General features: G+C 50.4%; 1 protein-coding gene across 6 annotated transcripts; it reads left to right on the plus strand.

The window, feature by feature from the left end:
* The first annotated feature begins 4,668 nt into the window (after positions 1-4,668).
* Positions 4,669-26,469, plus strand: FAM216B (family with sequence similarity 216 member B). 6 transcript variants are annotated; one of them, XM_029047935.2, is made up of 6 exons: positions 4,669-4,980; positions 5,251-5,337; positions 17,044-17,170; positions 22,345-22,450; positions 24,379-24,499; positions 26,083-26,469. In XM_029047935.2, exons 3-6 carry the CDS (start codon positions 17,064-17,066, stop codon positions 26,379-26,381), a joined length of 633 nt encoding a protein of 210 aa, XP_028903768.1. In that variant the 5' UTR covers positions 4,669-4,980; positions 5,251-5,337; positions 17,044-17,063; the 3' UTR covers positions 26,382-26,469. The 6 variants fall into 6 exon arrangements, with proteins under 6 accessions (XP_028903768.1, XP_007671455.1, XP_028903771.1 ...); XM_039914958.1 differs by lacking the exons at positions 4,669-4,980; positions 5,251-5,337 and adding exons at positions 14,915-14,951; positions 18,155-18,334; XM_007673265.3 differs by lacking the exon at positions 5,251-5,337 and having other exon boundaries at positions 4,670-4,980.
* Positions 26,470-27,196: the final 727 nt, after the last annotated feature.

Below are 27,196 nucleotides of genomic sequence, written 5' to 3' on the forward strand. Positions count from 1 at the left end.
GTCACCCGCCCAAGGTCACCCAGCAGCCAAGGCAGGATTAGAAGCCAGGTCCTCTGACTCCCAGGCCTATGTTCTTCCCAGTAGGCCACACTGCTTCTTTACGCTGCATTTTCCGCAGCTGTACAACTGCGATCAAATCCAACTCCTTCCTCTTTGGACTGGAAGCCCCCCGTGGGACAGGGGCCGTAGCCAACCTGATTTTCTCGTTAAGCATAGGGTGTTTAACAAGTACCGTGATTACTATTTTTAAAGCTGCCCGAGGTTCTTAGGTGGCATTTCAGTGCACTCGATCGACTGTGTTCGTTCAGACGGGCCACGTTTTCTGCTAGCCACCTCACAGATTAAGGCCCATGAAGGCCTTTCCTTAATCACACCCAAGAACGAGGTCTTGATTTCATCCCTTTCTGCCTGGATCTGGTCTTGACCATTTTGCCTGGCCACACCCAATGTCCCGACAACTGCCCGACATACAACATCATGGAGACCTGCCCATTCATTCTGTATACCGGGGACTCTATGGGAGCTCTCCTGTGAGTCGACGTCTTATCGTGGCGAGGGAATTCACGTAAACTGATGAAGCTTAGCGCTAAACCACAGAAGGTTCCCCATAAATGAAAAGACTAAAGTGAAGTGACAAAGTCAATTCATCCGTGCTGGGCAGCAGCGGCGTGGGAAAGAGTCGAAGGCGGACGATCGCGTGATCAAAACGTCGATCAAAGACAACGGCTGAGACTCAGGTTTTTACCGCGCGAAGGAAAGCAATGGTAAACCACTTCCGTACCTTTACCGAGAAAACTCTAGGGATACGCGTATCAGAACGATTTTATGACAGAAGATGGGATGTTCTGAAGAGGGTGTGCTCACGGAGTCGCTCTGGGTCGGAAACAACTCGCCGGCATCTGAAGCAGATGGGAGCTCCCCGTTCCAACAGGGCTGTTGGAATATTTCTGCTGAGCTACTTGTAGACATCTTCTTTACTATGTTTACTATGCTTACTTTGGAGCCGTCTGGGAAGTTTGAGGGCCTCTTTTTGCTGCCATATTCTGGGGCGAGATTCCTTCCAAATGTCGGATCTGGAGAGTGGTACCGGGGCTCTAGGTGGAAGATGTGGCTCTGAGGACTTGGAATTTTACTTCCCGCCACTCATTTTTCAAGGCTCCATACTTTTGCAGCGGCAGGTGAAGATCGTCGGGTGGGGTTATTACTGTGAGTTTATCTTCTCTGCCATTTATAGAGGAACGTTTATCTAGCGTATTCTATGAAAAACAAATCCTCCTAATTATGGAGACCGAGCCAGCTAAGATTAAAGTTGTAATGTTGGGTTCCATTTTAAGGGTGGCGGGATTGCAGACTCACTGGGTCCTCAGAAATTCCTAAGGGAAGAAGATTTGCATCTAATCTTTCAGAATAACGAATCTTCGCCAGTGTTTCTACTAATGAGATAGCAAAATTGAAATTGGTATGATAATGCAGCATTGTTCATCTCGTCTACATCTTGGAAGCACTGACAGAGTTGAAGAGAATTTAACAATGTATAATAATGACAGTTTGGCTTAATAGCGGGAAGACAAAGATAAGATGACACATGAGATTCATTTCCCCGCTTCTTTCTCTGTTTTTCTCTCATTAAGTGAATAATTCACACACCTTCCTTTTTGAAAGAAATAATTACAGTGCTCGGAATCTGACTTTTTATGAACTATTTATTCTGCAAAGCCATTAGTTTCCCTTGACATTCAAGCAAGCATAATTACTAACCATATTTAATCTCTAATTAGATGGCATATGTGCAGTGATATCCAACAACACACTGCTGCACGCAACGTGTGTTAAACGTGTAGGAATCGCTAAGATATCGCTAGCAGAAGCACGAACGATGAGGCCCCGGACTTCTATTAGACCATTAGCATCAAAACAATGCGTGGCAGGATATAGGAGGAGTTTCAGATACTACAGAATACCCCCCACACCTGCTCCCATGGAAACTGAAGTGGAGTAACCAAAAACAGAGTGAACAACAACAACAAAAAAACCTTAAAGACACAGGGAAACCAAATCGTGAACACTTTGTCATAGCTGTGAACAGCTGGGAGACCTGAGCAGAAAACAGATCAGACTGCTGAGTGTGTTGCCATTAACCACCTCTGTTATACTATATGCTCCCAAACACTTACTACAGTGCTCTGCATACAGTAAGCTCTCAATAAGTATGATTTACTCATTGACTGATTGATTGATTGAAGAATAGGAGACTTATAATGGAAATTTTGGGACACTTGAGACACCGAGAGGGAAAAACAAAAACTGCACGAGGCACTGTGAGTCCCCAGAACAGCAGGGCAGTGGGGAAAAATAATCTTTAGATGCATACAATGTGGAAAGGATTGTTCCCTCTCCTCAGTCCCACTTCTAGCATGGATAAAATTCTCATATCTAGGAAGCACAATCTTCAAATCCTAAAGATAACAACAGCCTCTTGAAAGGCCCAACAATAAGAAAGCTACTGGGAACCAGTGGGCGCTAATAATAATGATAATAATGAATAATTATGGTATCTGCTAAGCGCTTACCACGTGCCGAACACCGTTCTAAGTGCTGGGGTAGATATAAAGTAATCTGGTTGTCCCACATGGGGCTCACAGTCTTAATCCCCATCTTACAGATGGGGTAAGTGAGGCATGAAGTGAAGTGGCTTGCCCAAGGTCACACAGCAGACAAGTGGCGGCGCCGGGATTATAACCCACGTCCTCTGACTCCCAAGCCCGTGCTCTTACCACTAAGCCACTCGCTAGGTTTGCCTTCTAGGTTAAAGGGTGACCCTTTGTATTACCTAAGGATTTTATTACGGCCAATTTTGCAGCAAAAAGGCGTAACTTAAGGTGAGTGGAATGGAGGGTGAGCAGTGAGGCTTAGTGGATTGAATGCCATTTTGCCAGCCCTTATATCTAGTGTCCATGTCACAGAGCTTCCTATTGTGCAGGTTAATTAATAAATGATTTGGAGAGTCTCATTCGAAGCAACAGACGCACAAGCGACTTTCCTCCGAGAAAGATGACTGGGTTTCCATGAGTACTCCCAAATGACATAGAAAAAAAAGCACCCCTGTATATTTTCCCATACCTTATTGACATCTAATCTGAACCACTCAGACAGTCAGAGGTGTCTCGCGTTAAAAGTTGACAAGATTCCTGAGGCATGCCTTAAAACAATTACGGCATCATGATTACGGTTTAGAAAAAGTGCTGAGCGTAAAGAGGCAGGAGACTCAAACCTGTCTTAGAAGTAGAGGGGGGAGGTTATGAGTTGGCACATGGATTCACTTGTCATCTTCGTCCAACTCCAAATCTGTTAACCAACTGAACCGCTCGTCGCCTCGGGGAAGCGTCCGCAGCAGCGGAGCTCGGAGGAACCGGGCGAAATGGAAGAACGGATGGACTCACCCACTTATTCCACCTCCTCCGGGCCTAGACAGGCAGGCGGGGAGAGACCGAAGGTATCCGTCTGATCGCCAGGCTGGGAAGGAATTGCTGTCCAGAACGGGGCCATGCGCCACACACAAGTGTGCCAACTGAGAGCCTCCACAGCTCCAGGCCGGTATGCGTACCAGTTTAGTAATCTAGTTTGGCAAGGCTCCTGGATCTTCCTTCATCTCTGCAGTAAACTTTGGAAAAGAAAAAATAGCTGGCATCTTCCTTCCTAAACTGAAAAGCGAAATATACTCATTAGTTGGTTCACTCTGCATTTCCCTATGTTACCCAGTTCCATTTTGATGGCAAGACTATACCCCAGCTGGGCCATTAGCACTCTAGTTGCCAATCTCCCTGCACGCCATCTGGTACATAAAAATCAAAATGTCAACAAAGGAATCGTTGGTTAGAAAGAACCATTTATCCTTGGTGGCAACCAGGCATTTCAAATGCAGTTCAGGGCATAGAGAGCAACTTCGTTTCTATGTCTTTCTGTTGAAAAATCCCCTAACAGATCTCTGTTCTCTCATAGTTCAGTCAGTTCCTAAAAACTGACTCATTTGTGCTCTATGTAACATTAAACCAGAGAGCGTAGGGTGAGGCTAATCGCCAGCTTTTAGAGTCCGGCAGCTTTGGTTTCTTTCATCCCCTTCGGAGGTCGGAGGGGCAGTTCACCAGAAGAGTCCCTTGTGTGCGGAGAAGGTGACAGGAAGAGACATAGGTGATTTCAGGTTGCTGGAGCATCTGCTTTCACCTGCTTCTGCACCTGAGTTAGAATAGGAAATTCCTATTCTACCACGATCCACCGATGAAGAACCTGGGGAAACCGGGCCTTCCCAGGATCGCAAGAGGCTTCAGACCACAGCGGGCTACGCCGGACATCATCTTGGGTCACGGATTAGTTATACGAGGAATGCAGGGAACGGCTTCATTCAACCGGTGGTATCTATTGACAGTTTCCTCGGTGCAGAGCACTGTACCCAGTGCTGGGGAGCGTACGACATAGTTGATATACACGGTTCCTGTCTGGCCTAGCGGAAAGAGCACGGGCCGGGGAGTCAGAGGACCTGGGTTCTAGTTCGATTCAGGCAAATCACTTAACTTCTCTGTGCCTCATTTTCCTTATCTGGAAAGTGGGGATGAAATTCCCACTCTCCCTCTCCCTTGCACTTCGACCCAGCGCGGCCCCACTCTTCGAGGCAGATGGTTGCATGAGAACAGAGTTGCTACTGTACAGCCATTTTGTATCCCTGGTTCAGGCAGGAAGGATTGAGAAGGCATCGTCGAACTAGAAGGGCGGAAAGACCCTTGAACAGACCTGAGAGGGCCAAGTACACTAACTAGAGCAGGCAAGCGAGGGTGAAGGAATGTTCACGAGGAAGAAAAACAATCTTTTCTTTGATGGAAATGTAACCAGTTACCAGGCAACCAGCACTGCTGAATAGAGATCTGCTCCTGGTAAACTCCCGGAGAAGCAGAAACGTCGCCTTGCCAGCTAGGAGAACCATCTCAGGTAAGAGATGGCCGGGGTGAAGTGAGCAGAGGAACAGAGACTCGCACGGGGCATCTATAGGAAGCTTTTTAAGGGTGGGGGGCGACTTTAAGAATGCCTCGGGGGTGCTTCAAGGGGGGGCTCATGAGAGACTTTAACATTTAAATGGGAGGGAAGGAGGAAGCGTCCTCTGAAAGCTTAAAAAGGAAGTCGAAGGCCCGAAAGAGGCAGTGTGGGTGGTGGATAAGGGAGCTGAGGAAAAAATAACGGTGCTGTCTTCCTACAATCCAGGCAGAAGTACGGCACGAGGGAAGATTTTCTGGGCCGAAGCTGAAAGGCTTACTATTTCGATGTTTTGAACGAGGGATGGCTGGAGTGGTGAGAAACCGGGAAACCTCCCTTCAGCTTTTGTTGTTTTTGGAGCCGATCTTAATTTATCGTTTCTGCTGAATTGAGAGTGGCCAGTTGGAAAGAGCTAAGAGCCGAGAGTCGGGAGATCTGGGTTCTAAAGCCGCCTCCGCCACTTGCGTGTTGTGTGAATATGGGCAAGTCACTTATTTCCCAGTTATCTCAGAGGAAACTGAGGCCCCCCGAAGTTAACTATCTAGTCTTGCTTCCTTTTCGACTCTGAGACCCAGGAGGGGAAGGAACTACGGCCGAACTGTTCATCTCGTATCAACCTCAGCACTTAGTACAGCGCTTAGCAAATACAATTATCATTATAGTCTTTCTTTCACCTCCTTACAGACTGTGGGCCAGGAATCTTGTCTGTGTTATTATACTTGTATTTTTCTCCAACACTTAGTACGATACTGAGCTTTGCCCAAAGTAATAATAATAAAAATAACGATTGTGGTATTTGTTAAGCACTTATTAGGTTCCAGGCACTTTCCTAAACTCTGCCGTAGAATAATTTAATCTGGTTGGACACAGTCCCTTCTTCCCAATGGGGCTCCCAGTCCCCATTTTTACAGATGAGGTAACTGAGGCACAGAGAAGTTAAGTGACTCACCCAAGGTCACACAGCAGTCAAGCGGTGGAGACGGAATTAGAACCCCGGGCCTTCTGACTCCCAGGCCGTGCTCTATCCAAATGTTATAGATAACAATATTAATAATAATGATGGTATTTGTTAAGTGCCTACTATGTTCTAAGAACTGGGGGGGATACAAGGTAATCAGGTTACCCGAAGTGGGGCTCACAGTCTTAATCCCCATTTTGCAGATGAGGGAACTGAGGCCCAGAGAGGTGAAGTGACTTGCCCACCGTCACACAGCCGACAAGCGGCAGAGCGGGGATGAGAACTCATGACCTCTGACTCCCAAGCCCGGGCTCTTTCCACCGAGCCACACTGCTTCTCTGATGATAGATACCGCTATAGATGATAACGATAGTAATAATAATCACTGTAATAATAAGATGAAGCAGAGGAAGAAGAAGGAGGAGGAGGAGGAGGGGAAAAAGAAGAAGAGGAGAAGGAGAAGACAAAATCAATCACTCAATCAATCAATTAATAGTATTTACTGAGTGCTGACTGTGTGCAAAGCAATGCACTAGACCTTTAGGAGAGTACAATATAACACAGTTGGCTCCCTGCCCACCAGGATCTTACAGTCTAGAGGGGAAGAGAGACATTAATCTAAATAAATAAATTATGAACGGGTACGTAAGTGCTGCGGGGCTGAAGAGAGAGTGAACAGAGCAAATCCAAGTGACACAGATGGGAATGGGGGGAAATGAGGGCTTGGTCAAGGAAGGCCTCTTGGAGGAGATGTGCTTTTAATAAAGTTTTGAAGGTGGGGAGAGTGATGGCCTATCAGATACGAGGGGGGAGGGTGTTCCAGGCCAGAGGCAGGACGTGGGTGGGGTAGATGGGATCGAGGTTGGCATTAGAGGAGCGATATGTGCCGATTGGGTTGTAGCAGGCAGGCATCAAGGTGAGGTAGGAATGGGCGAGGGGATCGAGTTGATGGTAAGGAGTCTCCGTTGGATGCGGAGATGGACAGAGGGTTTTGAAAACCGGAGAACCACGGACTAAATGGCTTTATAGTCGGAAGTAAGGCTATTGAGGAAGATTGAGGAAGAGGAGGCAGTCAGAGAGCAATCCAGCTGGGAAAGGAGAGATATTTGACAGCTTCTCTCCACTGGGCCCCCTCATTGGCCCCCATCTTGCTCCTCCCTAAATAAATGCCTTCTCAGTTCCTCTGCTGCTTCTCGGGGGTAACAGCAGGGAGGTGATTGGACAGAAACCCCCGACACACATGCAGTTTCGATAAGAACCGGCATCCTTTCTGGGTGATATCTAAGTTTATTCAGAATGCATCATCATCGGTGGTATTTACCGAGTGCTCACTGTGGGCCGAGCACTCTATCAAGCGCTTGAGAGTACAGAACGACAGACATGTTCCCTACCCACATGGGGCCCGGTAGTAGAAAATTAAGGGCTAGAGAGGGATAAGGTGAGAGATCAGCAGGGACGGACCAGTGCCAACCATTCTCTTCCTGGGAGAGTTGTGGCTGCTGACTGGGGAGTTTGGCGAGAAGCCTTAAAACTGATCCTTGAATAGCTGAACTCCACACTATTGCCGTCGGTGTGTACTTGTTTGTCCGTTTGATTGGTTGTACTTCTGTGGGATTCTTTCCCGTGTGTCTCTCGCCAATTCTCCTCAGCTCCCCTTTTTAGACTGTAAGCTCCCCGAGGGGCGGGTTGCTGAATTGATTTGTTTATTCCTTTCCCCAGTATTTCGCGTGGAGTTCTGCTCTAAGGAAGAGCTTAACAAACGCAGTGACTAACGATGACATTATCGACGATGAGAAAGAACTCCAAAGAGCAGTTTCTTCTTTGTGCAGGATCCTGGAGAAGCACTGAATGGAGTGTCTGGTTTTTGCCATCCCTGAGATCAGGAGAGCACTCCATAAAAGATGGAAGAATTTAGTCTACTGGATAATCCAGAGTCAGAATGGGAAAGATTTTCCTAAATGAAATCTGATGGTACCCATCGAAAGGCAAAGACGGCTAATGCCTTCAGTTGGCTAATTGAATTATCTATTCGTTCCTAGCTGCGGGAAGAGCTGTTCCACCCAGCAGGCTATTGCACAAAGCCTAGACATCGACATTATAATTGGTTTTTTCCATGGTGAGCGCTCCTGCAGTTAGCAGTAAAGAGCAATTTCTGGCTACTGCCCGTGTCTACGCGGCACGGATTGATGAATTCGATTGACTAACTGGCGGTATTTCCCTCTAAATCTGTTTGGGAACCAGCTGGGTTTTACCATCCTGGTTTGTAATCGCTAAAATGCCTCTTCCCTTGAATGGGGGAGAGGGTGATTCCAGGAAGGCAACAGGGAAAGCACTTTCTCACGCTCAGTGACCATTAACACTGATGTCTCTTCCTCTAGAATGAATTCTTCTCTCTACTGGGGGAAGGGGCGAGCAAAACATTCTCCTGAAGTGGCAGAGAGAGAGAGATATGCTGTCTCCTTACTTGTTTCCTAGCCTTGGAGGGGCCTGACAAACTCACGTCATCACGGAAGCAGTGTCGGGTGGAAAGACCGTCGGCCTGGCAGTCGGAGGCCTTGAGTCCTGGCTCTTCCACGTACCTGCTGCGTGGCCTTAACTTCTCTGTGCCTCATTTCTCTCGTAAACAAAATGGGAGTCCATAAAAACCTGTTCTCCCTCCTATATGGATTGTGAGCCCCATGTAGGAACTAATTATCTCATATCTACCCCAACGCTCAGCACCGTATACGGTATTTAGTAAACACTTAACGAATATTATTGTAATCACCTGGTCACACATATGCACTGGCCTGCCTTCTCCCTCCCTCTGCCCGAGGGAGATGAGCCGATCTGGGGGCCGCACTGGCTCGGAGTGGAACTGGGAGGAGAAGAACGCTCCTTCCTGCCTTAAGATGCCCTCATCTTCCGGCCCTGGAAGCACTGGGTAGGCACTGGGAGTGAACAGACAGGATTTAGAAAAATGTTCACCTCAACAGTGGTCCTTGGGACTGTCTGATGGTTGTCCAGGGGCCTCTGGCTTCTATTCCCCTTTCTGAAAGAGGTTGGGTAAGGAGCGGACCTGGGTTCTAGTCCCAGCTGTGCCTCTTGCCTGCTGAATGACTTTGGGAAATTCTCTTAAGCGCTCTGTGTCTTAGTTTCCTCATCTATACATCGAGGATGCTCAGTTGTCATATGCCGTCGGGTCGTCTCCGACCCATAGCGACGTGATGGACACATCTCCCCCGGAACGTCCCACCTCCGCCTGCAATCGTTCCAGTAGGGGATCCATAGAGTTTTCTTGGTAAAAATTTGGAAGTGGTTTACCAGTTCCTCCTTCCCCGCGGTAAACCTGAGTCTCCGCCCTCGACTCTCTCCCGTGCCGCCGCTGCCCAGTTTCGACTTGTGGCAGGTTGCCTTCCACTCGCTAGCCACTGCCAGAGCTAGGAATGGAGCGGACAGGCCTCTGCTTGACTCTCCCTCCCGCACTCGAGACCGGTAGAGGACTGGAAACTCTCCAGGTGCGACCCCGAGAGGGGAAAATGGGGATTCAACTCCTATTTTCCCTCGTCTTAAACTGCGAGCCCCTGTAGGGTGGGGACCGTGCTTGATCGGCTTATATTCTATCTACCCCGGTGCTGTACAGCTCTAAAGCACTTAACAAATGCCACAATTTAATGATTATTATTAGCAGGAAATGAATAATACTTGCCATTTTAGATGGAGTTGGGATTACTACTATCGCTACTATATCTGTCGAGTGCTTACTATGTGCCAAGCACTGTACGAAGCACTGGGGTAGATAGAAGTCAGACGCAGTCCCTGCGCCACATGAGGCTCACAGTCTGAACTTATCATAGAGGAAACTGAGGCACAGGGACTTGCCCAAGATGAAACAGGAGTGACAGAGCTAGGATTAGAGAGAAGCAGCACGGTGGGGTGGACGGAGCTCAGGTCTGGGAATCAAAAAGTCATGGGTTCTAATCCCGGCTCTGCCATTCCTTCATTTGTATTTTTAAGTGCTCACAATATGCAGAGCAGTATACTGAGTGCTTGGGAAATAAATAGTTTGCATTCTCTGCCCACGACGAGCTCACAGTCTAGAGTGGGGGAGACAGACAAGGATACAAATAAATAAATTACAGATACGTACGCAAGTGCTGTGGGGTCGGGGGTAGGGAAGAGCAAAGGGAGCAAGTCAGGGCGACTCAGAAGGGAGTGGAAGATGAGGTAAAGTGGGGCTTAGTCTGGGAAGGCCTCTTGGAGGAGGTGCACCTTCCATAAGGCTTTGAAGGGGGGAGAGAGTCACCGTCTGGTGGATTTGAGGAGGGAGGGCTTTCCAGGCCAGAGGCAGGACGTGGGCCAGGGGCTGGCGGCGAGACAGGAGAGATGGAGGCACGGTGAGGAGGTTAGCGCTAGAAGAGTGAACTCTGTGGGCTGGGTTGTAGAAGGAGAGAAGCGAGGTGAGGTAGGAGGGGGCGAGGGGATGAACAGCTTTAAAGTCAGAGGTGGATGGGCAACCACTGGAGATTTCTGAGGAGGGGGGTGACAGGTCCCGAGTATTTCTGTAGAGCGGGGAGGTTGGGAGGTCAACAAGGAGGCTGATGCAGTAATGTAGGTGGGATAGGATGAACGACTGCATCAACGTAGCAGTTTGGATGGAGAGGAAAGGGCGGATTTTAGCCATGCCGTGGTGGGACCGACGGAATTTGATGACAGACTGTGACCTTGGGCAAGCCACTTCACATCTCTAAGCCCGTTCCCTCATCTGTAAAATGGGAAGTGAGACTGTGAGCCCCACGTGGACCAGGGACTGTGTCCAACTCATTAAGTTGGATCGACCCAATTGCTCAGAACAGTGCTTGGCACGGAGTAAGTGCTTAAAAAGGACTATTATTAATCGTTACCATTATAATTATCCGACTCCCAGACCTGTGCTCTTTCCACTTGGCCGTGCCGGGATGGAGTAGATATAGTGAGCTCCTCTAGACTATAAGCTCATTATAGGCGGGGAACGTGTCAGTTTATCTTTAAACTGTACCCTCCCAAGCACTTAATACAGTGTTCCGCACACAGTAAGCGCTCAAAAGATAGGACTGAAGGCATGAATATAGTGTTACTAAGACTGTCAAAAAAAATGCTCTGCCAAGGTATTTAGGGCTGTAGCTCGAAAGATGTTTTGACAGGAACAGAGGATTCCTAAAGGAATGGGTGGCGAGTTGAGGTAAAATATCTCTCCCAGCTGACTTTATCTGGGTGAGAAGAGAATCCCTCCTCAGTGTTCTTCTGAGATCAGTTAGCGAGTAGTCTGAATGTTAACAGAAAATCTTTCTCTTCACTTCTCGCAGGAGAGACACCCAAGGAATGGTTTGCAGTACTTTTAGTCAAGCTGTCGAATCACTGATCTCCAATGTCTGCTATGTGGAATTCAAGAGCGTTCTCTAAGATCATTATCTAATCTTTGCTACAGGGGAAAAAAAAAAAAAAGATTCCAAGCCAGCATTCACCACCTGTCATCACTGCGTCCTTTTGAAAGCTAGGTTCCTCTGGGCTTGGACAGGGCCTGTTTTATAGATGAGGAAATTAAAGGAATAACTAGAAGGTGACAGCTGCAGGATGTACAGGATGGGGATGGCACTTAAGAGTCCATCAGGACACCCGGGAGCCCTTCGAAGGAAGGGTCGTGGGTATACGTGGTGAAGGGCTATTTCAGGTTTGCCCAGAGGCCTTTGGCGTCTTGCAGGCAAGATGACCTTGTTCTATCCCGCCTGTAGGCAGCGGAACGATTCCCGGCAGACCAGTGAAGGAGCTTGGCTCTCTCCCGCGGATATATGTTGGAGGCATGAGTGTTTGGGGTGGGGGAATTCCCGGGGCCTCCATCAGTGTCAATTTGGGGCTGTCTAATCCTGAAAATTAAGCCCGCTGAATTCCTCGCTTCCAAATCCTGGACATGATCCTAGGAAAACATTTAGTGAAGTGACCCAGGAATCCCATTTGCGGAACTGCTCTTTTAGAGGAGCCGTCGGAGCCACCCAAAAGAGAGCAGACCCGATGCCCTGGACGGGCTTTTCGCAGAAAAATCCACGAACCCCAGATGTTTAACTTTTAGAAGGAAAATTCTTACAAGTTATTCTCCTGTCGACAGACTCAGCACAAGTAAAATAGATGTAAAACAGAGATCGGGTGACCGCCCTCGAAGGGATCTCCTCGGATTTCCCTCCGTGTTGCCCACGAGTTCTCAAGCAACACACTCGGAAAAGTTCACTATGGAAGGAAATCCTCGTCTCCTCCTCGGGTTCTCACGACCACACAAGAATCTATCAATCCTCAGTATTTATCGAGGGCCAACCGGGTGCAGAGCACTGTCCCAAGTGCTTGGGAGAGGACAGCAGAGTTAGTAGACACACTTTCTGCCTTCAAGCAGTTTGTGAAGCGGGGAGATGTGTGAAGAAAGGAATCTAAGCAGGAGAATGAAGTATGGATTGGAGAGGGCAGAGACCGGAAGCAGAGAAAACTGTGAATAAGCTGATGCACTGATCAAGTTCGGATATGATAGGAGAAGAAGAAGGAGAAGGAGAAAGGAGGAGGAGGAAAGAGGAAGAAAGGAAGAGGAAGGAGGAGAAAGAGGGAGGGAGGAAAAGGAGACGACAACTAAGCACTGAGGCAGATACAAGCTCATCAGGGTGGACGCAGTCGATATCCCACGGGGGGCTCACGGTATTGATCCCCATTTTACAGGTGAGGTAACTGAGGACCAGAGAAGTTAAGCGACTCGCCCAAGGTCACCCGGCAGACAGGTCGCGGAACTGGGATCAGAACTCAACCCAGGTCCTTCTGACTCCTAGGCCCGTGCTGTGTCCACTAGGCCATGCTGCTTCTCTAGGACTTTGCAATCTAGTGGGAGAAATAGGCATTAAAATAAGTTACTCATAGGAAGAAAAAGGTAAAGAGGATATGCACATGAGCCATTACTTGAGGAACAGGCTATGTAAGACACGTCCGATAATACCACACTGTAAATCCCTTGCGGGCAGGGATCGCATATACCAACTCCGTGGCACTGTATTTTCCCAAGTGCTCTGGACACGGTACGTGCTCAATAAAAACCACTGATTGATTGATTGATTGATTGCTGCAGGAGGAAGAGAGTACTTAAGCGCTCAGATGGCCCGGAACTGAATAGGCGGTAGGGAGGATGAGAAGAGGGGAGATTAGAAAGTAATCAGAGGAGGCTTCCTGGAGGGGGTGTGATTTCAGAAGAGTTTTGACAGCGGAGGGAAGGGCGGGGCAAGAGGTCGGCAGCGGGAGAGATGAGAACGAGGTACAGAGAGTTGGATAGTCTGAGAGGAATGAAGAATCCAACCTGGGCCGCAGTGGAAGATGAGAGCGGATAAGAGTCACTACATCGACGGTATCTGATCGAAAACTTACGCGCAAATTAATTAAACAACGGTCCTCACCGAGCGCTCACTGTGTGCAGAATACTGAACTAAATGCTTGGGAAGAAATCACTGGACTAACTGTTGGAAGCGTAAAAAAAGAGTTAAAGACATAATGCCTGCTGCCCTTGAGCAATTTATAGCGTAGTGGGGAAGATGGACCTCTAAATGAATTACTGCTAGGGGAAGTAATGGATATAAAAGATCTGTAAATAAATGCTATGGGGCAGGGGGGCGGTGCTCACGTGTACTAAAACGCTGAGATGGTGCGCTCAAGTGCTGAAGAGGCATTTGGTTACATCAAGAGGGGGAATTAAAAATTAATCGTGGAAGGCCAGAGTCCTGAGTGAGACCCGATTCGCTCTCGTCGGGATGTTTCGGCGGCACGGTGTCGGACGGCGCTCGGGTGGAGGGGGAGGCGTCCGTTTTCAAACCGGGTACGGGCTTGCTCGTTCTCTCACGGCGCCGTGGGGCCGTTAGGACGCGCCTCGGAACCGACCACATTTCACCCAGTCAGACTCATCTCCGGTCCCGTCCGGGGCTCGGCGTCCAGGGCGGAGGGAGAACAGCCCCTCTGGACCGTAAGCTCGTCGGGAGCCGGGAATGGGTCCGTCGACCGCTATATTGTATTCTCCCAGGCGCTTGATACTCTGCGCGCGGCAAGCCCTCGATAAATACGACCGGATGAAAGGCCTGGAAGAGAGGTGATCTCGGAAGGGTTCGGGAGATGGGGAGAGCTGTGTTCTGTGAGCCCTGAATGGAGAGAGTTCTATTCAAGGGGGAAGGCATGAGGTTGTTGTCTGGAGAGGCAGGAACAAGGCACAGGCCGTAGGTTTGTTTGAAATGAAGAGTCCCAGCTGAGTGACCGATCCCCTGGAGCAGGGAAAGATCGGTTTCAGGAAGTCCAGTATGGAAGCCGATTCCGTGACTTCCTACTCTCTCCCTGCCTGCTCCTGATCTCACCGGGTTAAGAGCTCGGAGTCAGCGGTCATGGGTTCGACTCCCCGCTCCGCCGCTCGTCAGCTGGGTGACCGTGGGCGAGTCGCTTCACTTCTCTGCGCCTCAGTTACCGCATCCGTACAATGGGGATTAACCGTGAGCCTCACGTGGGACAACCCGATCACCCTGTATCCACCCCAGCGCTTAGAACGGCGCTCTGCGCATAGTAAGCGCTTAACAAATACCAACATTATCATTACCTTATTATTAAGAGGATCGAGACCATGACCCGCTTTCCCTTTCTCTCTTTCCTGCCTTTTCATGAAAAACTAAGCAACCCACCTTGACGCCCGTCAGAATCCTGATCTGTAGTCGCAGGAGGAGTGGGAATAGCAGCGGTAAAAATAATCGTGGCTCAGTGGAAAGAGCCCGGGCTTGGGAGTCGGAGGTCGTGGGTTCTAATCGCGGCTCCGCCGCTCGTCAGCCGTGGGACCTTGGGCGAGTCACTTCACTTCTCTGGGCTTCATCTGCAAAACTGTGATTGAGACCGTGAGCCCCACGTGGGACAACCTGAATCACCTTGTATCTCCCACCCAGCGCTTAGAACAGTGCACATTGTAAGTACTTATCAAATACCATCATTATTATTAACGAGAGTAGTATTTGAGCGTCTACTTGGTGCGAGGCCCCATGGCATAAAATCCACGTCCTCTTATCTTTTAAGAATGAAAAGAAGGAAGTGAAATGTAAGCAGGACCAATTCCCTCTGAATCTACCCTAGAAATAGATATATGGGCGAGGCAGCTTTTTTTATTTTGCGGGGGAGAAGAGTGGGATGGGTTCTGGTGTTCGTTAAGCGCTTACTACGTGCCAGGCACTATACTAGGCCCCGGAGTAGATAGAGAAGCGGCACGGCTCAGCGGAAAGAGCATGGGGTTAATAATAATAATAATAATAATAATAATGATAATGTTGGTATTTGTTAAGCGCTTACTATGTGCAGAGCACTGTTCTAAGCGCTGGGGTAAACACAGGGGAATCAGGTTGTCCCACGTGGGGCTCACAGTCTTAATCTCCATTTTCCAGATGAGGGAACTGAGGCACAGAGAAGTGAAGTGACTTGCCCACAGTCGCACAGCTGACAAGCGGCAGAGCTGGGATTCGAACTCATGAGCCCTGACTCCAAAGCCCGTACTCTTTCCACTGCGCCACGCTGCTTCTATGGGGTTGGGAGTCAGAGGTCATGGGTTCGAAACCCTGCTCTGCCACTTGTCAGCTGTGCGACTGTGGGCGAGTCACTTCACTTCTCCGTGCCTCAGTTACCTCATCTGTAAAATGGGGATTAAGGCCGTGAGTCTCATGTGGCGACTCACCTGATTACCCTGTATACCCCAGCGCTTAGAACAGTGCTCGGCACATAGTAAGCGCTTAACACATACCAGCATTATTATTGGAAGCTAATTCGGTTGGACACAGTCCATGTACCACATGGGATTCCCAGTTTTATGTCCTGGCAAACAGTAAACGTTTACCACTATCCCCACGATTTTTCGATTATTAATCCCCATTTTACAAATGAGGTAACTGAGGAGCAGAGAAATGAAATGACCCGCCCAAGGTCGCGCAGCGGACTAGTGACCGAACTGAGACTAGAATCAAGGTCCTCTGACTCCCACGAGGTCACGCTGCTTCTCGGAACAAAGGTTTTTTGGGTTTTTTACGCGTGTGTCAAACGCTCTTCTACGCAGTGGAGTGGATACAAGTTAATCAGGCCGTACATAGTCCCTGTCCGGAATGGGGCTCACACTCTAGGTAGGAGGGAGAGCAGGGATCCCCATTTTACAGCTGAGGAAGTAGAGGCCCAGAGAAGCTAAGTGACTTGCTCAAGGTCACGCAGCAAGCAATTGGCCATAGCCAGGATTAAAAACCAAGACCTTCTGACTCCCAGGCCCACGATCTCTCCACTGGACCTCGCTGCTTCTAATTACCACCCTGTTGTTCGAAGGCGAGTGGCCACGTAAGCCCAGTGAGCTGAACTGTACTTTCCAAGCACTTAGTACAGTGCTCCGCACGCAGTAAGCGCCCAATAAATACGCTGGAATGAATGAGTGGGGAGAAATTTAATGGTAAAGGGCACCTGCCCTCTAAGAAACTCTCCCCAGTCTCTCAGAAGCATTTTGGCTAGAACAGATTCTGAATATGCATCTGTTTACCACATGCAATGTTTGGGCGTTTCTTATTTTTTCTCCTTTGTTGGCTGGATTTCTTCTTTTATTGTGGATTTTGTTCCGGGAATCAGCAGTGGGAGGGATCGCACGGGGCGAGAGAACTCTCCTGGCTCCTCAGCCCTTTTCATTTCCCATCGCTTTTTCACTTGGTGGTATTTCAGAGCGTCAGGTGAGACATCTGTCGCTCCTAAAAGACTCCTCAGCTTCCCAAGCTCTGCGGTGAAGAGGATGCTCACTCCCTTCTCCAAGAAAGTGGCTTATGCACACTTAGTTCAGGAAAACACACTTTGTGGACCAGGCTCCTACAGACAGAAGGAACACGAGCCCCCGAAAGCTAACACCCGGGCCCGGAACAACACGCGCTGACCCTGGGGAAGAAAGTTGAAGAAAATAAATAAATAACTAAAAAATGCAGGCAGAATTCACTTGAGACTCAGCCAGAATTCGAGAATGCGTCGTTTCTCTCGTTCGATGTTGCTAGGATATCGGGCTGTCAACAGAATGAGCCACCACCGCATAAAGAACGAGAGAGAAAAAGACCTCGGGTCACGAAGGGAAGAGACCGAATTGTCCACGAACACCACCTTCCACAGAGGCGGTATTCCGGGGTAAGTCCGTCTGAACAAACTTTTCTGACTTTAACGGCAACTGTTTAATAAGCGACCAGTGGCAGCCGTCGTGCTCTCAGCAATAAGTCACGAAGTCATGGACTTTAGAAGTAATTTCCCTGAGGGCAATGGCCTCTTTATTCTGTTTGAGGGGAGAAGTGATCCTGACACACTTAAACTCCACAGCAAAGGAGCAGAAATGTGGGAAAACGCCACTTTTTTTGCGATTGTTGAAACTGGGATGGGGTACGGTAGGGGGTGAGGGAAATCCTCCGTTACGGGCAGTTACGTGAGCAAATACCAAATACTATGATATATTTTGTAGGAATTATGTGGATATCTTAATATAATAATAATGTCGGTATCTGTTAAGCGCTTACCACGCGAAGAGCACCGTTCTAAGCGCCGGGGGAGATACAGGGTCATCAGGTCGTCCCACGGTGAGGCTCACGGTTAATCCCCATTTTACAGATGAGGTAACTGAGGCACAGAGAAGCGAAGTGACTCGCCCGCAGTCACCCAGCTGACGAGTGGCAGAGCCGGGAGTCGAACCCACGACCTCCGACTCCGAAGCCCGGGCTCTTTCCACTGAGCCGCGCTGCTTTTGATAAGATAGAACCTGATGTAATATCTAACAAATATATATGTAATCTACTTACAAAATATGTCCCGTCATAAATATCTTATGAGTATTTTGAATCCTTCCCGCTGAACCTTCGTCACCCGACTCCCCCATTACAGTTATCAGTGTTACTATCCTCTTTGCCTTCGTAGCCGTGGACCTCGGACCCTCTAGACGGTGAGCTCGCCCTCTAGACCGTAAGCACGTTGTGGGCAGGGAGTGTGTCTGTCGACTGTGATATCGTAGTGTCCCCAGCGCTGAGTACAAGCGCTCTGCACCCGGTAAGCGCTCAATAAATATAACTGACCGACTGATGAGGCGTTGCCCTTGACCTCTCGCTCTTTTTCAACTCTCACTTCCAGGTCTGGCGCTAGATCCGGTTGATTCTTTCCCACCGCTGCTCCTTTTTCTCCATCCAAATGGGCGCTATCGTGGCCCAGCTGTTGGCCGCATCCCTGTTCGAATACTCCGCCCACCTCCTCGCTTGTCTTCCCGCTTCCGGCCTCTCCCGTCTTCAGTCCGTGTTTCACTCGGCATCTCAGGTCGTCTTTCTACGTCGGCACTATATCTGTGCCTCTCCACTCCTTAAAAGTCTTCCGCGGTCGTTTAATCCTTTCCACGTTGAACAGGAACTTCCGACCTTCGGCTCTGAGGCCCACCAGGCCAGTAATCGTAGTAATACTGATAATAACAGGAATGGCGTTGATGGAGAGGATGAGGGTATTTATTAAGAACTGGATAGATAAAAGTTAATCAGATCGGACGTAACCCGTCTCGCATGAGGCTCTTGAAAGGAAAGAACCGCTAACTCTCTCTTACATATTCATTCTCTTCTCCTGTATCCCCCCTCACTGGCTTGATTTCTCTCAGGCTCACTTTCTCGCTGCATCGAATAGTAATAATGATATTAATAATTATGGCATTTGTTAAGTGCTCGCTATGTGCCAGGCACCATATTCAGTGCTGGAGTGGGTACAAGCGAATCGCGTTGGACACGGTCCCTGTCCCACGGAGGGCTCACGGTCTCAATCCCGCTTTTACAGGGGAGGTAACTGAGGTAACGGAGAAATGAAGGGACCTGCCCAAGGTCACACAGCAGATGAGTGGCGGAGGCGGCATTAGAACCCACGCCCTCTGACTCCCGAGCCCGTGCTCTTGTCACTAGGTCACGCTCCTTCTCGTTTCTGACTCTCCTTTCTCTGGCTCCTGGCTCACGCCCTTCCTCTAGACTTGTGGGCAGGGAATGTGTCTTCCAATTTTGCTGCATTGTACTTTCCTAAGCGCTCAGCACAATGCTCTGCATGTAGTAAGCACCCAATAAATGATATCGATCGATTCTCCTCACCTGAAATCCTTTCCCCTTTCAAATCAGCTTAAACTCAGCAATTCCTATCTTCAAAGCCCTCTAAAATCGCACCTTCTTCAAATAGCTTTCCCTGACGATGGTTTTCTCTTTGTCCCAATCAATCAGTCGATCGATCGATGACATTTATTGAGCGCTTATTTTGGGGCAAATAACGAAGCGGGTGCTTGGGAGAGAAGAGTCCAGTAGAATTGGACGATGTGATCCCTGCCCAAAAGCGGGGCTTGCTGTCTGGCGGAGGAGACAGACATGAAAATTAATTATAGACTTGGGGGACTGAACAGAAGTGCTGTGGGGCAGCATGGATAGAGCACAGGCCTCGGAGTCAGAAGGACCCGGTTCTAATTCCGGGTCTGCCACATCTGCTGTGCGACCTTGGGCAAGTCGTTTAACTTCTCTCATCCTCAGTTACCTCATCTGTAAAATGTGGGTGAAGAGTGTGAGCCCCTTGTAGGACGAGGACGGGGTCCAATCTGCTTAACTTCTATCTACCCCAGTGCTTAAAACAGTGTTTGTCACATAATGAGCACTTAGCGAGCCCCCAGATTACTATTATTGGTACTATTGGTACTATTGGTACTATTATTGGTATTATTATTGGATACTATTAAAACTCAACATGAGCAAGACTGAGCTCCTCATCTTCCCTCCCAAGCCCGGTCCGCTCCCAGACTTCTCCATCACCGTGGATGGCACGACCATCCTTCCCGTCCCGCAGGCCCGCAATCTCGGTGTCATCCTTGACTCGTCCCTCTCGTTCACCCCACACATCCTATCCGTTACCGAGACCTGCCGGTTTCACCTCTACGATATCGCCAAGATCCGCCCTTTCCTCTCCACCCGAACGGCTACCTCACTATTACGGGCTCTCGTTATATCCCGGCTAGACTACTGTGTCGGCCTTCTCTCTGACCTCCCTTCCTCCTCTCTCGCCCCGCTCCGGTCTATTCTTCACTCCGCCGCCCGGCTCATCTTCCCGCAGAAACGATCTGGGCATGTCACTCCCCTTCTTAAACAACTCCAGTGGTTGCCTATCGACCTCCGCTCCAAACAAAAACTCCTCACTCTAGGCTTCGAGGCTCTCCATCACCTCGCCCCTTCCTACCTCTCCTCCCTTCTCTCTTTCTACCGCCCACCCCGCACGCTCCGCTCCTCTGCCGCCCACCTCCTCGCCGTCCCTCGGTCTCGCCTATCCCGCCGTCGACCCCTGGGTCGCGTCCTCCCGCGGTCCCGGAACGCCCTCCCTCCTCACCTCCGCCAAACCGATTCTCTTTCCCTCTTCAAAACCTTACTTAAAAATCACCTCCTCCAAGAGGCCTTCCCAGACTGAGCTCCTCTTCCCCCTCTACTCCCTCTGCCGTCCCCCCTTTACCTCTCCGCAGCTAAAGCCTCATTTTCCCCTTTTCCCTCTGCTCCTCCCCCTCTCCCTTCCCATCCCCACAGCACCGTACCCGTCCGCTCGACTGTATATATTTTCGTTACCCTATTTATTTTGTTAATGAATTGTACATCGCCTCGATTCTATTTAGTTGCCATTGTTTTTATGAGATGTTCTTCCCCTTGACGCTGTTTAGTGCCATTGTTCTTGTCTGTCCGTCTCCCCCGATTAGACTGTAAGCCCGTCAAACGGCAGGGACTGTCTCTATCTGTTGCCGACTTGTTCATCCCAAGCGCTTAGTACAGTGCTCTGCACATAGTAAGCGCTCAATAAATACTATTGAATGAATGAATATTATTGGGGCTGAGGCAAATATCAAGTGCTTAAGGGGTACGGATCCAAGGCCTAGAGAAGTAGAGAAAATGAGGGTTTAGTCGGGGGAGTCCTTTTGGAAGAAGTATGATTTTAGGACAGTGCCTGGCACGTAGTAAGAACTTAACAAATACCCTATTTATTCTGATTATTAATAGTAGGACTGTGGGAGAGTGGTGGTCTGTTGGGTACGGTATTTATTTATGGTATCTGCATATGGAGAGGAGGCTCCAGGCCAGAGGGAGGATGTGGTCAAAGGGTTGGTGTCAAGACAGACAAGAATTAGGGACGCATAGTATACACGCTGGGTTGTAGAAGGAAATCAGAGAGGTAGGGTAGGCGGGTATAAGCCAACGGTGAGGAATTTCTGTCGGATGGGGAGATGGGGAAGCGCCGATTAAGGATTATTAGTGGAGGTCTCTAATAATAATACAATATAACGGTAATAACTGTAGTAATCATAAAGGGCTTACTATGGGCCGGGCACTGTACTAACCACTGGGGTGGATACAAGCAAATCCATCTGGACACAGTCCCTTTTCTACACGGGGCCCCCGGCCTTTATCCCCCATTTTACACATGAAGTAACCGAGGCGAGTGAAATGACTTGCCCAAGGTCACCCAACGGACAAACGGCAGAGCCAAGATTAGAACCCAGGTCCCCGCGACTCCCAGACACCTCGACTCTTTTGCTGTGGCGATGTCCCGTTCCACTTTTCTGCATATCAGTGTATTCTGCTATCTAAGCATTTGTTCCCTTCATAGGCAAATTATTACATGTATTATGATTAGATAAAAGAATGATCGCACTCACTCATTAGATTATAAACCACCGGCACCTCGATCTCGATTATTACATTTATTATTATTAGATTAAATAATGATCGCACTCACTCATTAGGTTATAAACCACCTGCACCTTGATCTTGTCTACACTGCTGTTGACCCCTTGCCCAGATTCTCCCTGTGGCCGAGAACTCTCTCCCCGCTCATATCTAACAGACCTCCTCTCTCCCCATCTTCAAAGCCCTACTGAAAATCACACCCTCTCCAAGAGGCCTTCCAAGATCGGGTCCTCGTTTCCCCCGTTTGGCCCTCCTACGCACTTGGATCGAGACTCCTTAATCCCTTGATTTCACCCCACTTCCCACAGCATTTTGGCAAATGTCCGTCTCCCTTATTTGTAACCGATTTTAATGTCTATCCCTCCGTCGAGACAGTAAGCCCACCGTGGACCGGGGGCACGTCCGTCGATTCTAACATGTTTTTTCTCTCCCGAGCACCTACTCGGCACATGATAAGCATCCGATCATTACCATTAAGGGATGGATTCGTTTTATTTCTATTTCGGTTTGCTCCTTCGACGGTTATATAAATCAAGCTTTTTTTTTTTTTTTTTTTTTAATTGACTCGTTCTTTGTCTTCCTCCGGATGGGCAGGAAGAAGATGAGAGAAAGCTGGAAAGAGCAAGGGGGGCCCCAGAGTTCTGCCCAAATTCCTCGCAAACAAATCTCTTCCTCTTCTTGGGATGCCGCTTTACTGAAGGTAGAGGTCAGACTCGGTGGAGTTTACCTTTCCTTGAAGTCTTTCGTCAGTATGCTCAGCTGTCCACCGGTGCCTTTTCAAGACCGGCATTATTGGTGACGGAGCAGATCAGGTTAATCCCCCCTAAGAGAATGGGGGATGCAGAGCTCCAAGTAGGAGCAGCAAGGCGTAGCGGATGGAGCACGGACCGGGGGGACAGAAAGTCACGGGTTCTAAGCCCGGATCTGCTCCTTGGCCGCTGTGTGGCCTTGGGCCGGTCACTTCACTTCTCTGGGCCTCAGTTCCCTCATCCGTAAAATGGCGATCGAGGCTGCGAGCCCCGTGTGGGACAGGGACCGCGTCCAACGCGATTTGCTCGTATCCTAGGGGAGTGCCCGGCACGTAGTAAGCACTTTAAATACCGCCATTATTAGGAGGAGGAGGAGGAGGGGGAGTAAGGGACAGGAATATGGCGTATACGTCGCACTAACGGATTTGCTAGCACATTTCCTTAGCCACTGCGGGATGGCTCTGGGCCACTCCAGGCGCAGACGGTCTTCAGCCTGCTAGCCCACCCCCTCAGCTTTCCCTCAGCGACCGCAGGGCCTCTGCTAACGCCGACCCGGTCCAGGCTTGCCCCAGTCAGAACTATCCTGACCCCCAGGGCGCTTCTTAGAGCTTCCCCCTCTCCCCCACTCCCACCAGTTCGGGCACCCCAAGAATCTCCCGGTAGACTGTAAGGTCTTAGGAGGCGGGGCCTCGCCGACTAATTCCGTTATCCTCCCCCGAGCGTTTCGGGACAGTGCCCCGCACAGAGTAAGTGCTCAGGAAATACAACTGATCGACTGACGGCGACCATCCCGGCGTGGTCCCCCTGGAAGGCACAGGAGACCTCTGGGGGCCCCGGGCTCGGGATGTCGCGCGCACCTTGAACCTGGTTCATCCATCTGGACGGTGTTCAGCCGCAGGAGGACGAGAGTTACTATGAAAGTCACCGTCGCAGACCCGAGCACAAATGAGTTAACCCATTTTCTCCCCCAATTGGGAGAACGTAGATCAGGCCACTAGTGAAAGATGGAAAATTTCACCTTCACCGAAATGGGCACAAAATCGGCAGTGAGAAGATACCGCACCGCTCTCTGCCCTCAGTGATAATAACTGCGGTGCTCGTTACGTCCCAAGCGCGGAAGTAAATACGAGTTGATCCGTTCCGACGGATTCCCCGTTCCCCGGTCTAAGCGGGGAGAGAGAACGGGCACTGAATCCTTACCTTACAGAGGAGGCAACTGTGGCACGGAGAAGTCAAATGACTTACCTGAGGTCACGGAGAAGTCCGGTGCGGGAGGCAGGATTAGAATCCAGGTCTGCTGCTCCCAATCCCGGGTTGCACCGATTCGCACACGAATCCCTTCCTTCGCTTCCCTTAAATCCCTGCTCGTTGGCCATTTCTCTCCCTTCTAGACCGTGAGCTCACCGGGAACGGGGAGCGTGTCTGCCAACTCTGCTGTATTGTAATAATAATAATAATAATAATAATAATAATAATCGCGTTGGGATTTGTTAAGCACCGTTCTAAGCGCTGGGGTGGATGCAGGGTCATCGGGTCGTCCCACGTGAGGCTCACGGTTCATCCCCATTTTACAGATGAGGTCACTGAGGCCCAGGGAAGTGAAGTGACTTGCCCACAGTCACCCAGCGGACGAGCGGCAGAGCCGGGATTCGAACCGTCCCGCTCACTCCGTCCAGGCCCCTGCACAGAGTAAGCGTTGGACGAGTACGACGGAACTGCTCTCCTGCCAACTGATGTCGGCCTGCTTAGGAAAGCAGAGGGAGAAACAGCCCCTCCGGCTCCTGTTTTCAAACGCTCAAGGAGCCCAGTCAGTGAGAGCCGTGAGCTCATCGTATTTTAATCCAATTAACCCACACGCTGGGCTTCTCTGTTGTTCCAGGGCCTAAAGAGAGGACAGCAGGCTTACCTCAGCGGTATCGTGAGGATTTATGACACCCAGCCCTTGAGGGACAACCTTTACCGACGGTACATCTTCAATCTCCACCACCAGCGGAGACTGGGTAAGCGCCACGCCTCCGCCGAAACAGGAAGGCGTAGGGTGAAGGACGAAGCCGAGGTCAGAGGAGAAGGATGGAATGATGATACCGGTGACTCCCGTAATAATAACGATGGCATCTGTCAAAGCGCGCCGGACAGGATGCAAGGCCATCGGGTTGCCCCACGTGGGGCTCGCAGTCTTGATCCTTATTTTACACACGGGGTGGCTGAGGCACAGAGAAGTTGAGTGACTCGCCCGCGGTCACACAGCTGACACAAGCGGGCGAGCCGGGATTAGAACCCGTGACCTCTGACTCCCGGACCCATGCTTCTTCCACTAAGCCACGCTGCTTCTCTACTATTTTTAAGTCCTTACTTACGTATGAAGCACTGGGATAGACGAAATATAATCAGATCAGATACAGTTCCCGTCCCCCATGAGGTTCACAGTCTAACAAGGGGGCAGCTATTCATTCCCCATTTTACGGGGGAGGAAGCCGAGGCACGGAAAAGTGATCTGTCCAAGGGCACAGAGCAGGCAGATAGCAACGACGGCGTCTGTTGAGCGCCTACCGTGCGCGAAGCACTGCTCCGAGCGCGGGGGCGTGGCTACCAGGTGATCAGGTCGTCCCACGCGGGGCTCCCGGTCTTCATCCCCATTTTCCAGATGAGGGAACTGAGGCCCGGAGAAGCGAGGTGACTTGCCCGAAGTCACCCAGCCGACAAGGGGGCGGAGATGGGATCAGAACCCACGACCTCTGACTCCCAAGCCCGGGCTCCTCCCACTGAGCCACGCCGCTTCCCACACCTGGGAGGCGCCGTTCCCCGGCCGCTTCCCAGAGGGGAGAATCTCAAGGGGGAGGAGGAGGTGGGCCCTATTCCGGAGCGAAGCAGCGGGGCTCAGTGGGAAGAGCCCGGGCTTGGGAGTCACAGGTCGTGGCTTCCAATCCCGGTTCCGCCACTTATGGGCTGTGTGACTTAGCTTCTCTGTACCTCAGTTGCCTCATCTGTAAAATGGGGATTGAGACTGTGAGGCCCACGTGGGACGATCTGTTTACCTTGTCTCTACCCCAGGGTTTAGAACAGCGTTTGGCACATAGTAAGCGCTTAACAAGTACCATCATCATTAATAATAATAATAATGATAATGATAATAATGATGATGATAATGACAGAGCACTGAGCACAGCCTCCAGAGGTCCAGAGGGGACAGCTGGACTTTCCTCCGAAACCCCCATCACATTCTGTTCCTGTGTAATAGACTTTCATCGGTACTAATTATAAAAGATATGGCCCAAGGGTTTACGACCTGATATTGATGATAATTATGGCATTTGTTAAGCACTTACTACGCGCAAAGCACTGTTCCAAGCGCTGGGGAGGATACAAGGTGATCGGGTTGTCCCGCGTGGAGCTCCCAGTCTTCACCCCCGTATTACAGATGGGGGAAGTGAGGCCCAGAGAAGTGACTCGAAGTCGCCCAGCTGACAAGCGGCTGAGCCGGGATGCGAATCCACGACCTCCGACTCCCGAGCCCGCTGTGATGGCACGGGCCTGTCTTCCTCCGCCTAACTCCAGTCACATCTGTCCTCTCCTTCGACCCCAGGATACATCACCCAACGGGAAGTTGCCGACCGCACTCTCCTGTTGGACCGATCTCTCGCCCCTAAGAGGGACCTCCGCAAGGAGGCAGGCTCCGGTGCCACAAAATTGCCGTCCGCATTCCCTATTTTGACGTTCCAGGAGGAGGCGGCCGTTCAGGAGCGTGACGGTCGCCTCTCCGCGGATCCTGACGACGGGAAGATGCCCGGTGGAAGAAGGAACGAGAGCTCACGCCTAAACCCACCGGCGCATGATCTGGAAATGCGGCGCCACCAAACCAGCAGCGTGGCCTACGAACAATAATCACGTCGGGATTCCGTTAAGCACTTACTCTGTGCGGAGCGCCGTTCTAAGCGCTGGGGGAGATACGGGGTCATCAGGTGGTCCCGCGTGAGGCTGGCGGTCTTCGTCCCCATTTTACAGACGAGGGAGCCGAGGCGCGGAGAAGTGAAGAGACTCGCCCACAGGCACCCAGCTGACGAGGGGCAGAGCCGGGATTCGAACCCATGAGCCCTGACTCCAAAGCCCGTGCTCTTTCCACTGAGCCACGCTGCTCCTCTAGCCCAAGCGCTCGGTACGGTGTTGGGCACACAGGAGGTGGATCTCCCCCGATTAGACCCTGAGCCCGTCAGAGGGCGGGGACCGTCTCCATCTGTTACCGGTTTGTCCGTTCCAAGCGCTCGGTACGGTGCTCCGCCCGTAGTAAGCGCTCAATAAATACCACTGAATGAGTAACGGAAAGAGCGTGGGTCTGGAAGCCAGAGGCCTGGAGTCCTAATCTCGATTTTGCCAGTTGCCCTTTACGATAATAAAGATAACGAGAATGACGGTATCTGTTAAGCGCTTACCACGTGCCAAGCACTGTTCTAAGCGCCGGGGTGGATGCGAGGTAATCGGGTCGTCCCAGGTGGGGCTCAGAGTCTTCGTCCCGATTTCCCAGATGAGGTAACTGAGGCGCAGAGAAGTCAGGGGCCGGGCTCAGGGTCACGCAGCAGAGAAGCTTCGCCTACGCCAAACGCTGTAGTAAGCGCTTGGGATACAGCGGTGGATAGAGCACAGGCCTGGGAGTCAGAAAATCGTGGGTTCCGATCCCGGCTCTGCCACTCGTGCGCTGCGTG

Source organism: Ornithorhynchus anatinus, chromosome 20, assembly GCF_004115215.2.
Source record: "Ornithorhynchus anatinus isolate Pmale09 chromosome 20, mOrnAna1.pri.v4, whole genome shotgun sequence".
NCBI classification, from domain to species: Eukaryota; Metazoa; Chordata; class Mammalia; order Monotremata; family Ornithorhynchidae; genus Ornithorhynchus; species Ornithorhynchus anatinus.

What these genes read in the sequence shown, in the direction of transcription:
- FAM216B (XM_029047935.2), top strand. Translation starts at nt 17,064, where the DNA reads ATGAGCCACCACCGCATAAAGAACGAGAGAGAAAAAGACCTCGGGTCA. An exon ending in CACAGAGGCGGTATTCCGGG is followed by an intron (nt 17,171 to 22,344) that starts GTAAGTCCGTCT and finishes CCGGATGGGCAG; the next exon opens with GAAGAAGATGAGAGAAAGCT. An exon ending in CCACCACCAGCGGAGACTGG is followed by an intron (nt 24,500 to 26,082) that starts GTAAGCGCCACG and finishes CTTCGACCCCAG; the next exon opens with GATACATCACCCAACGGGAA.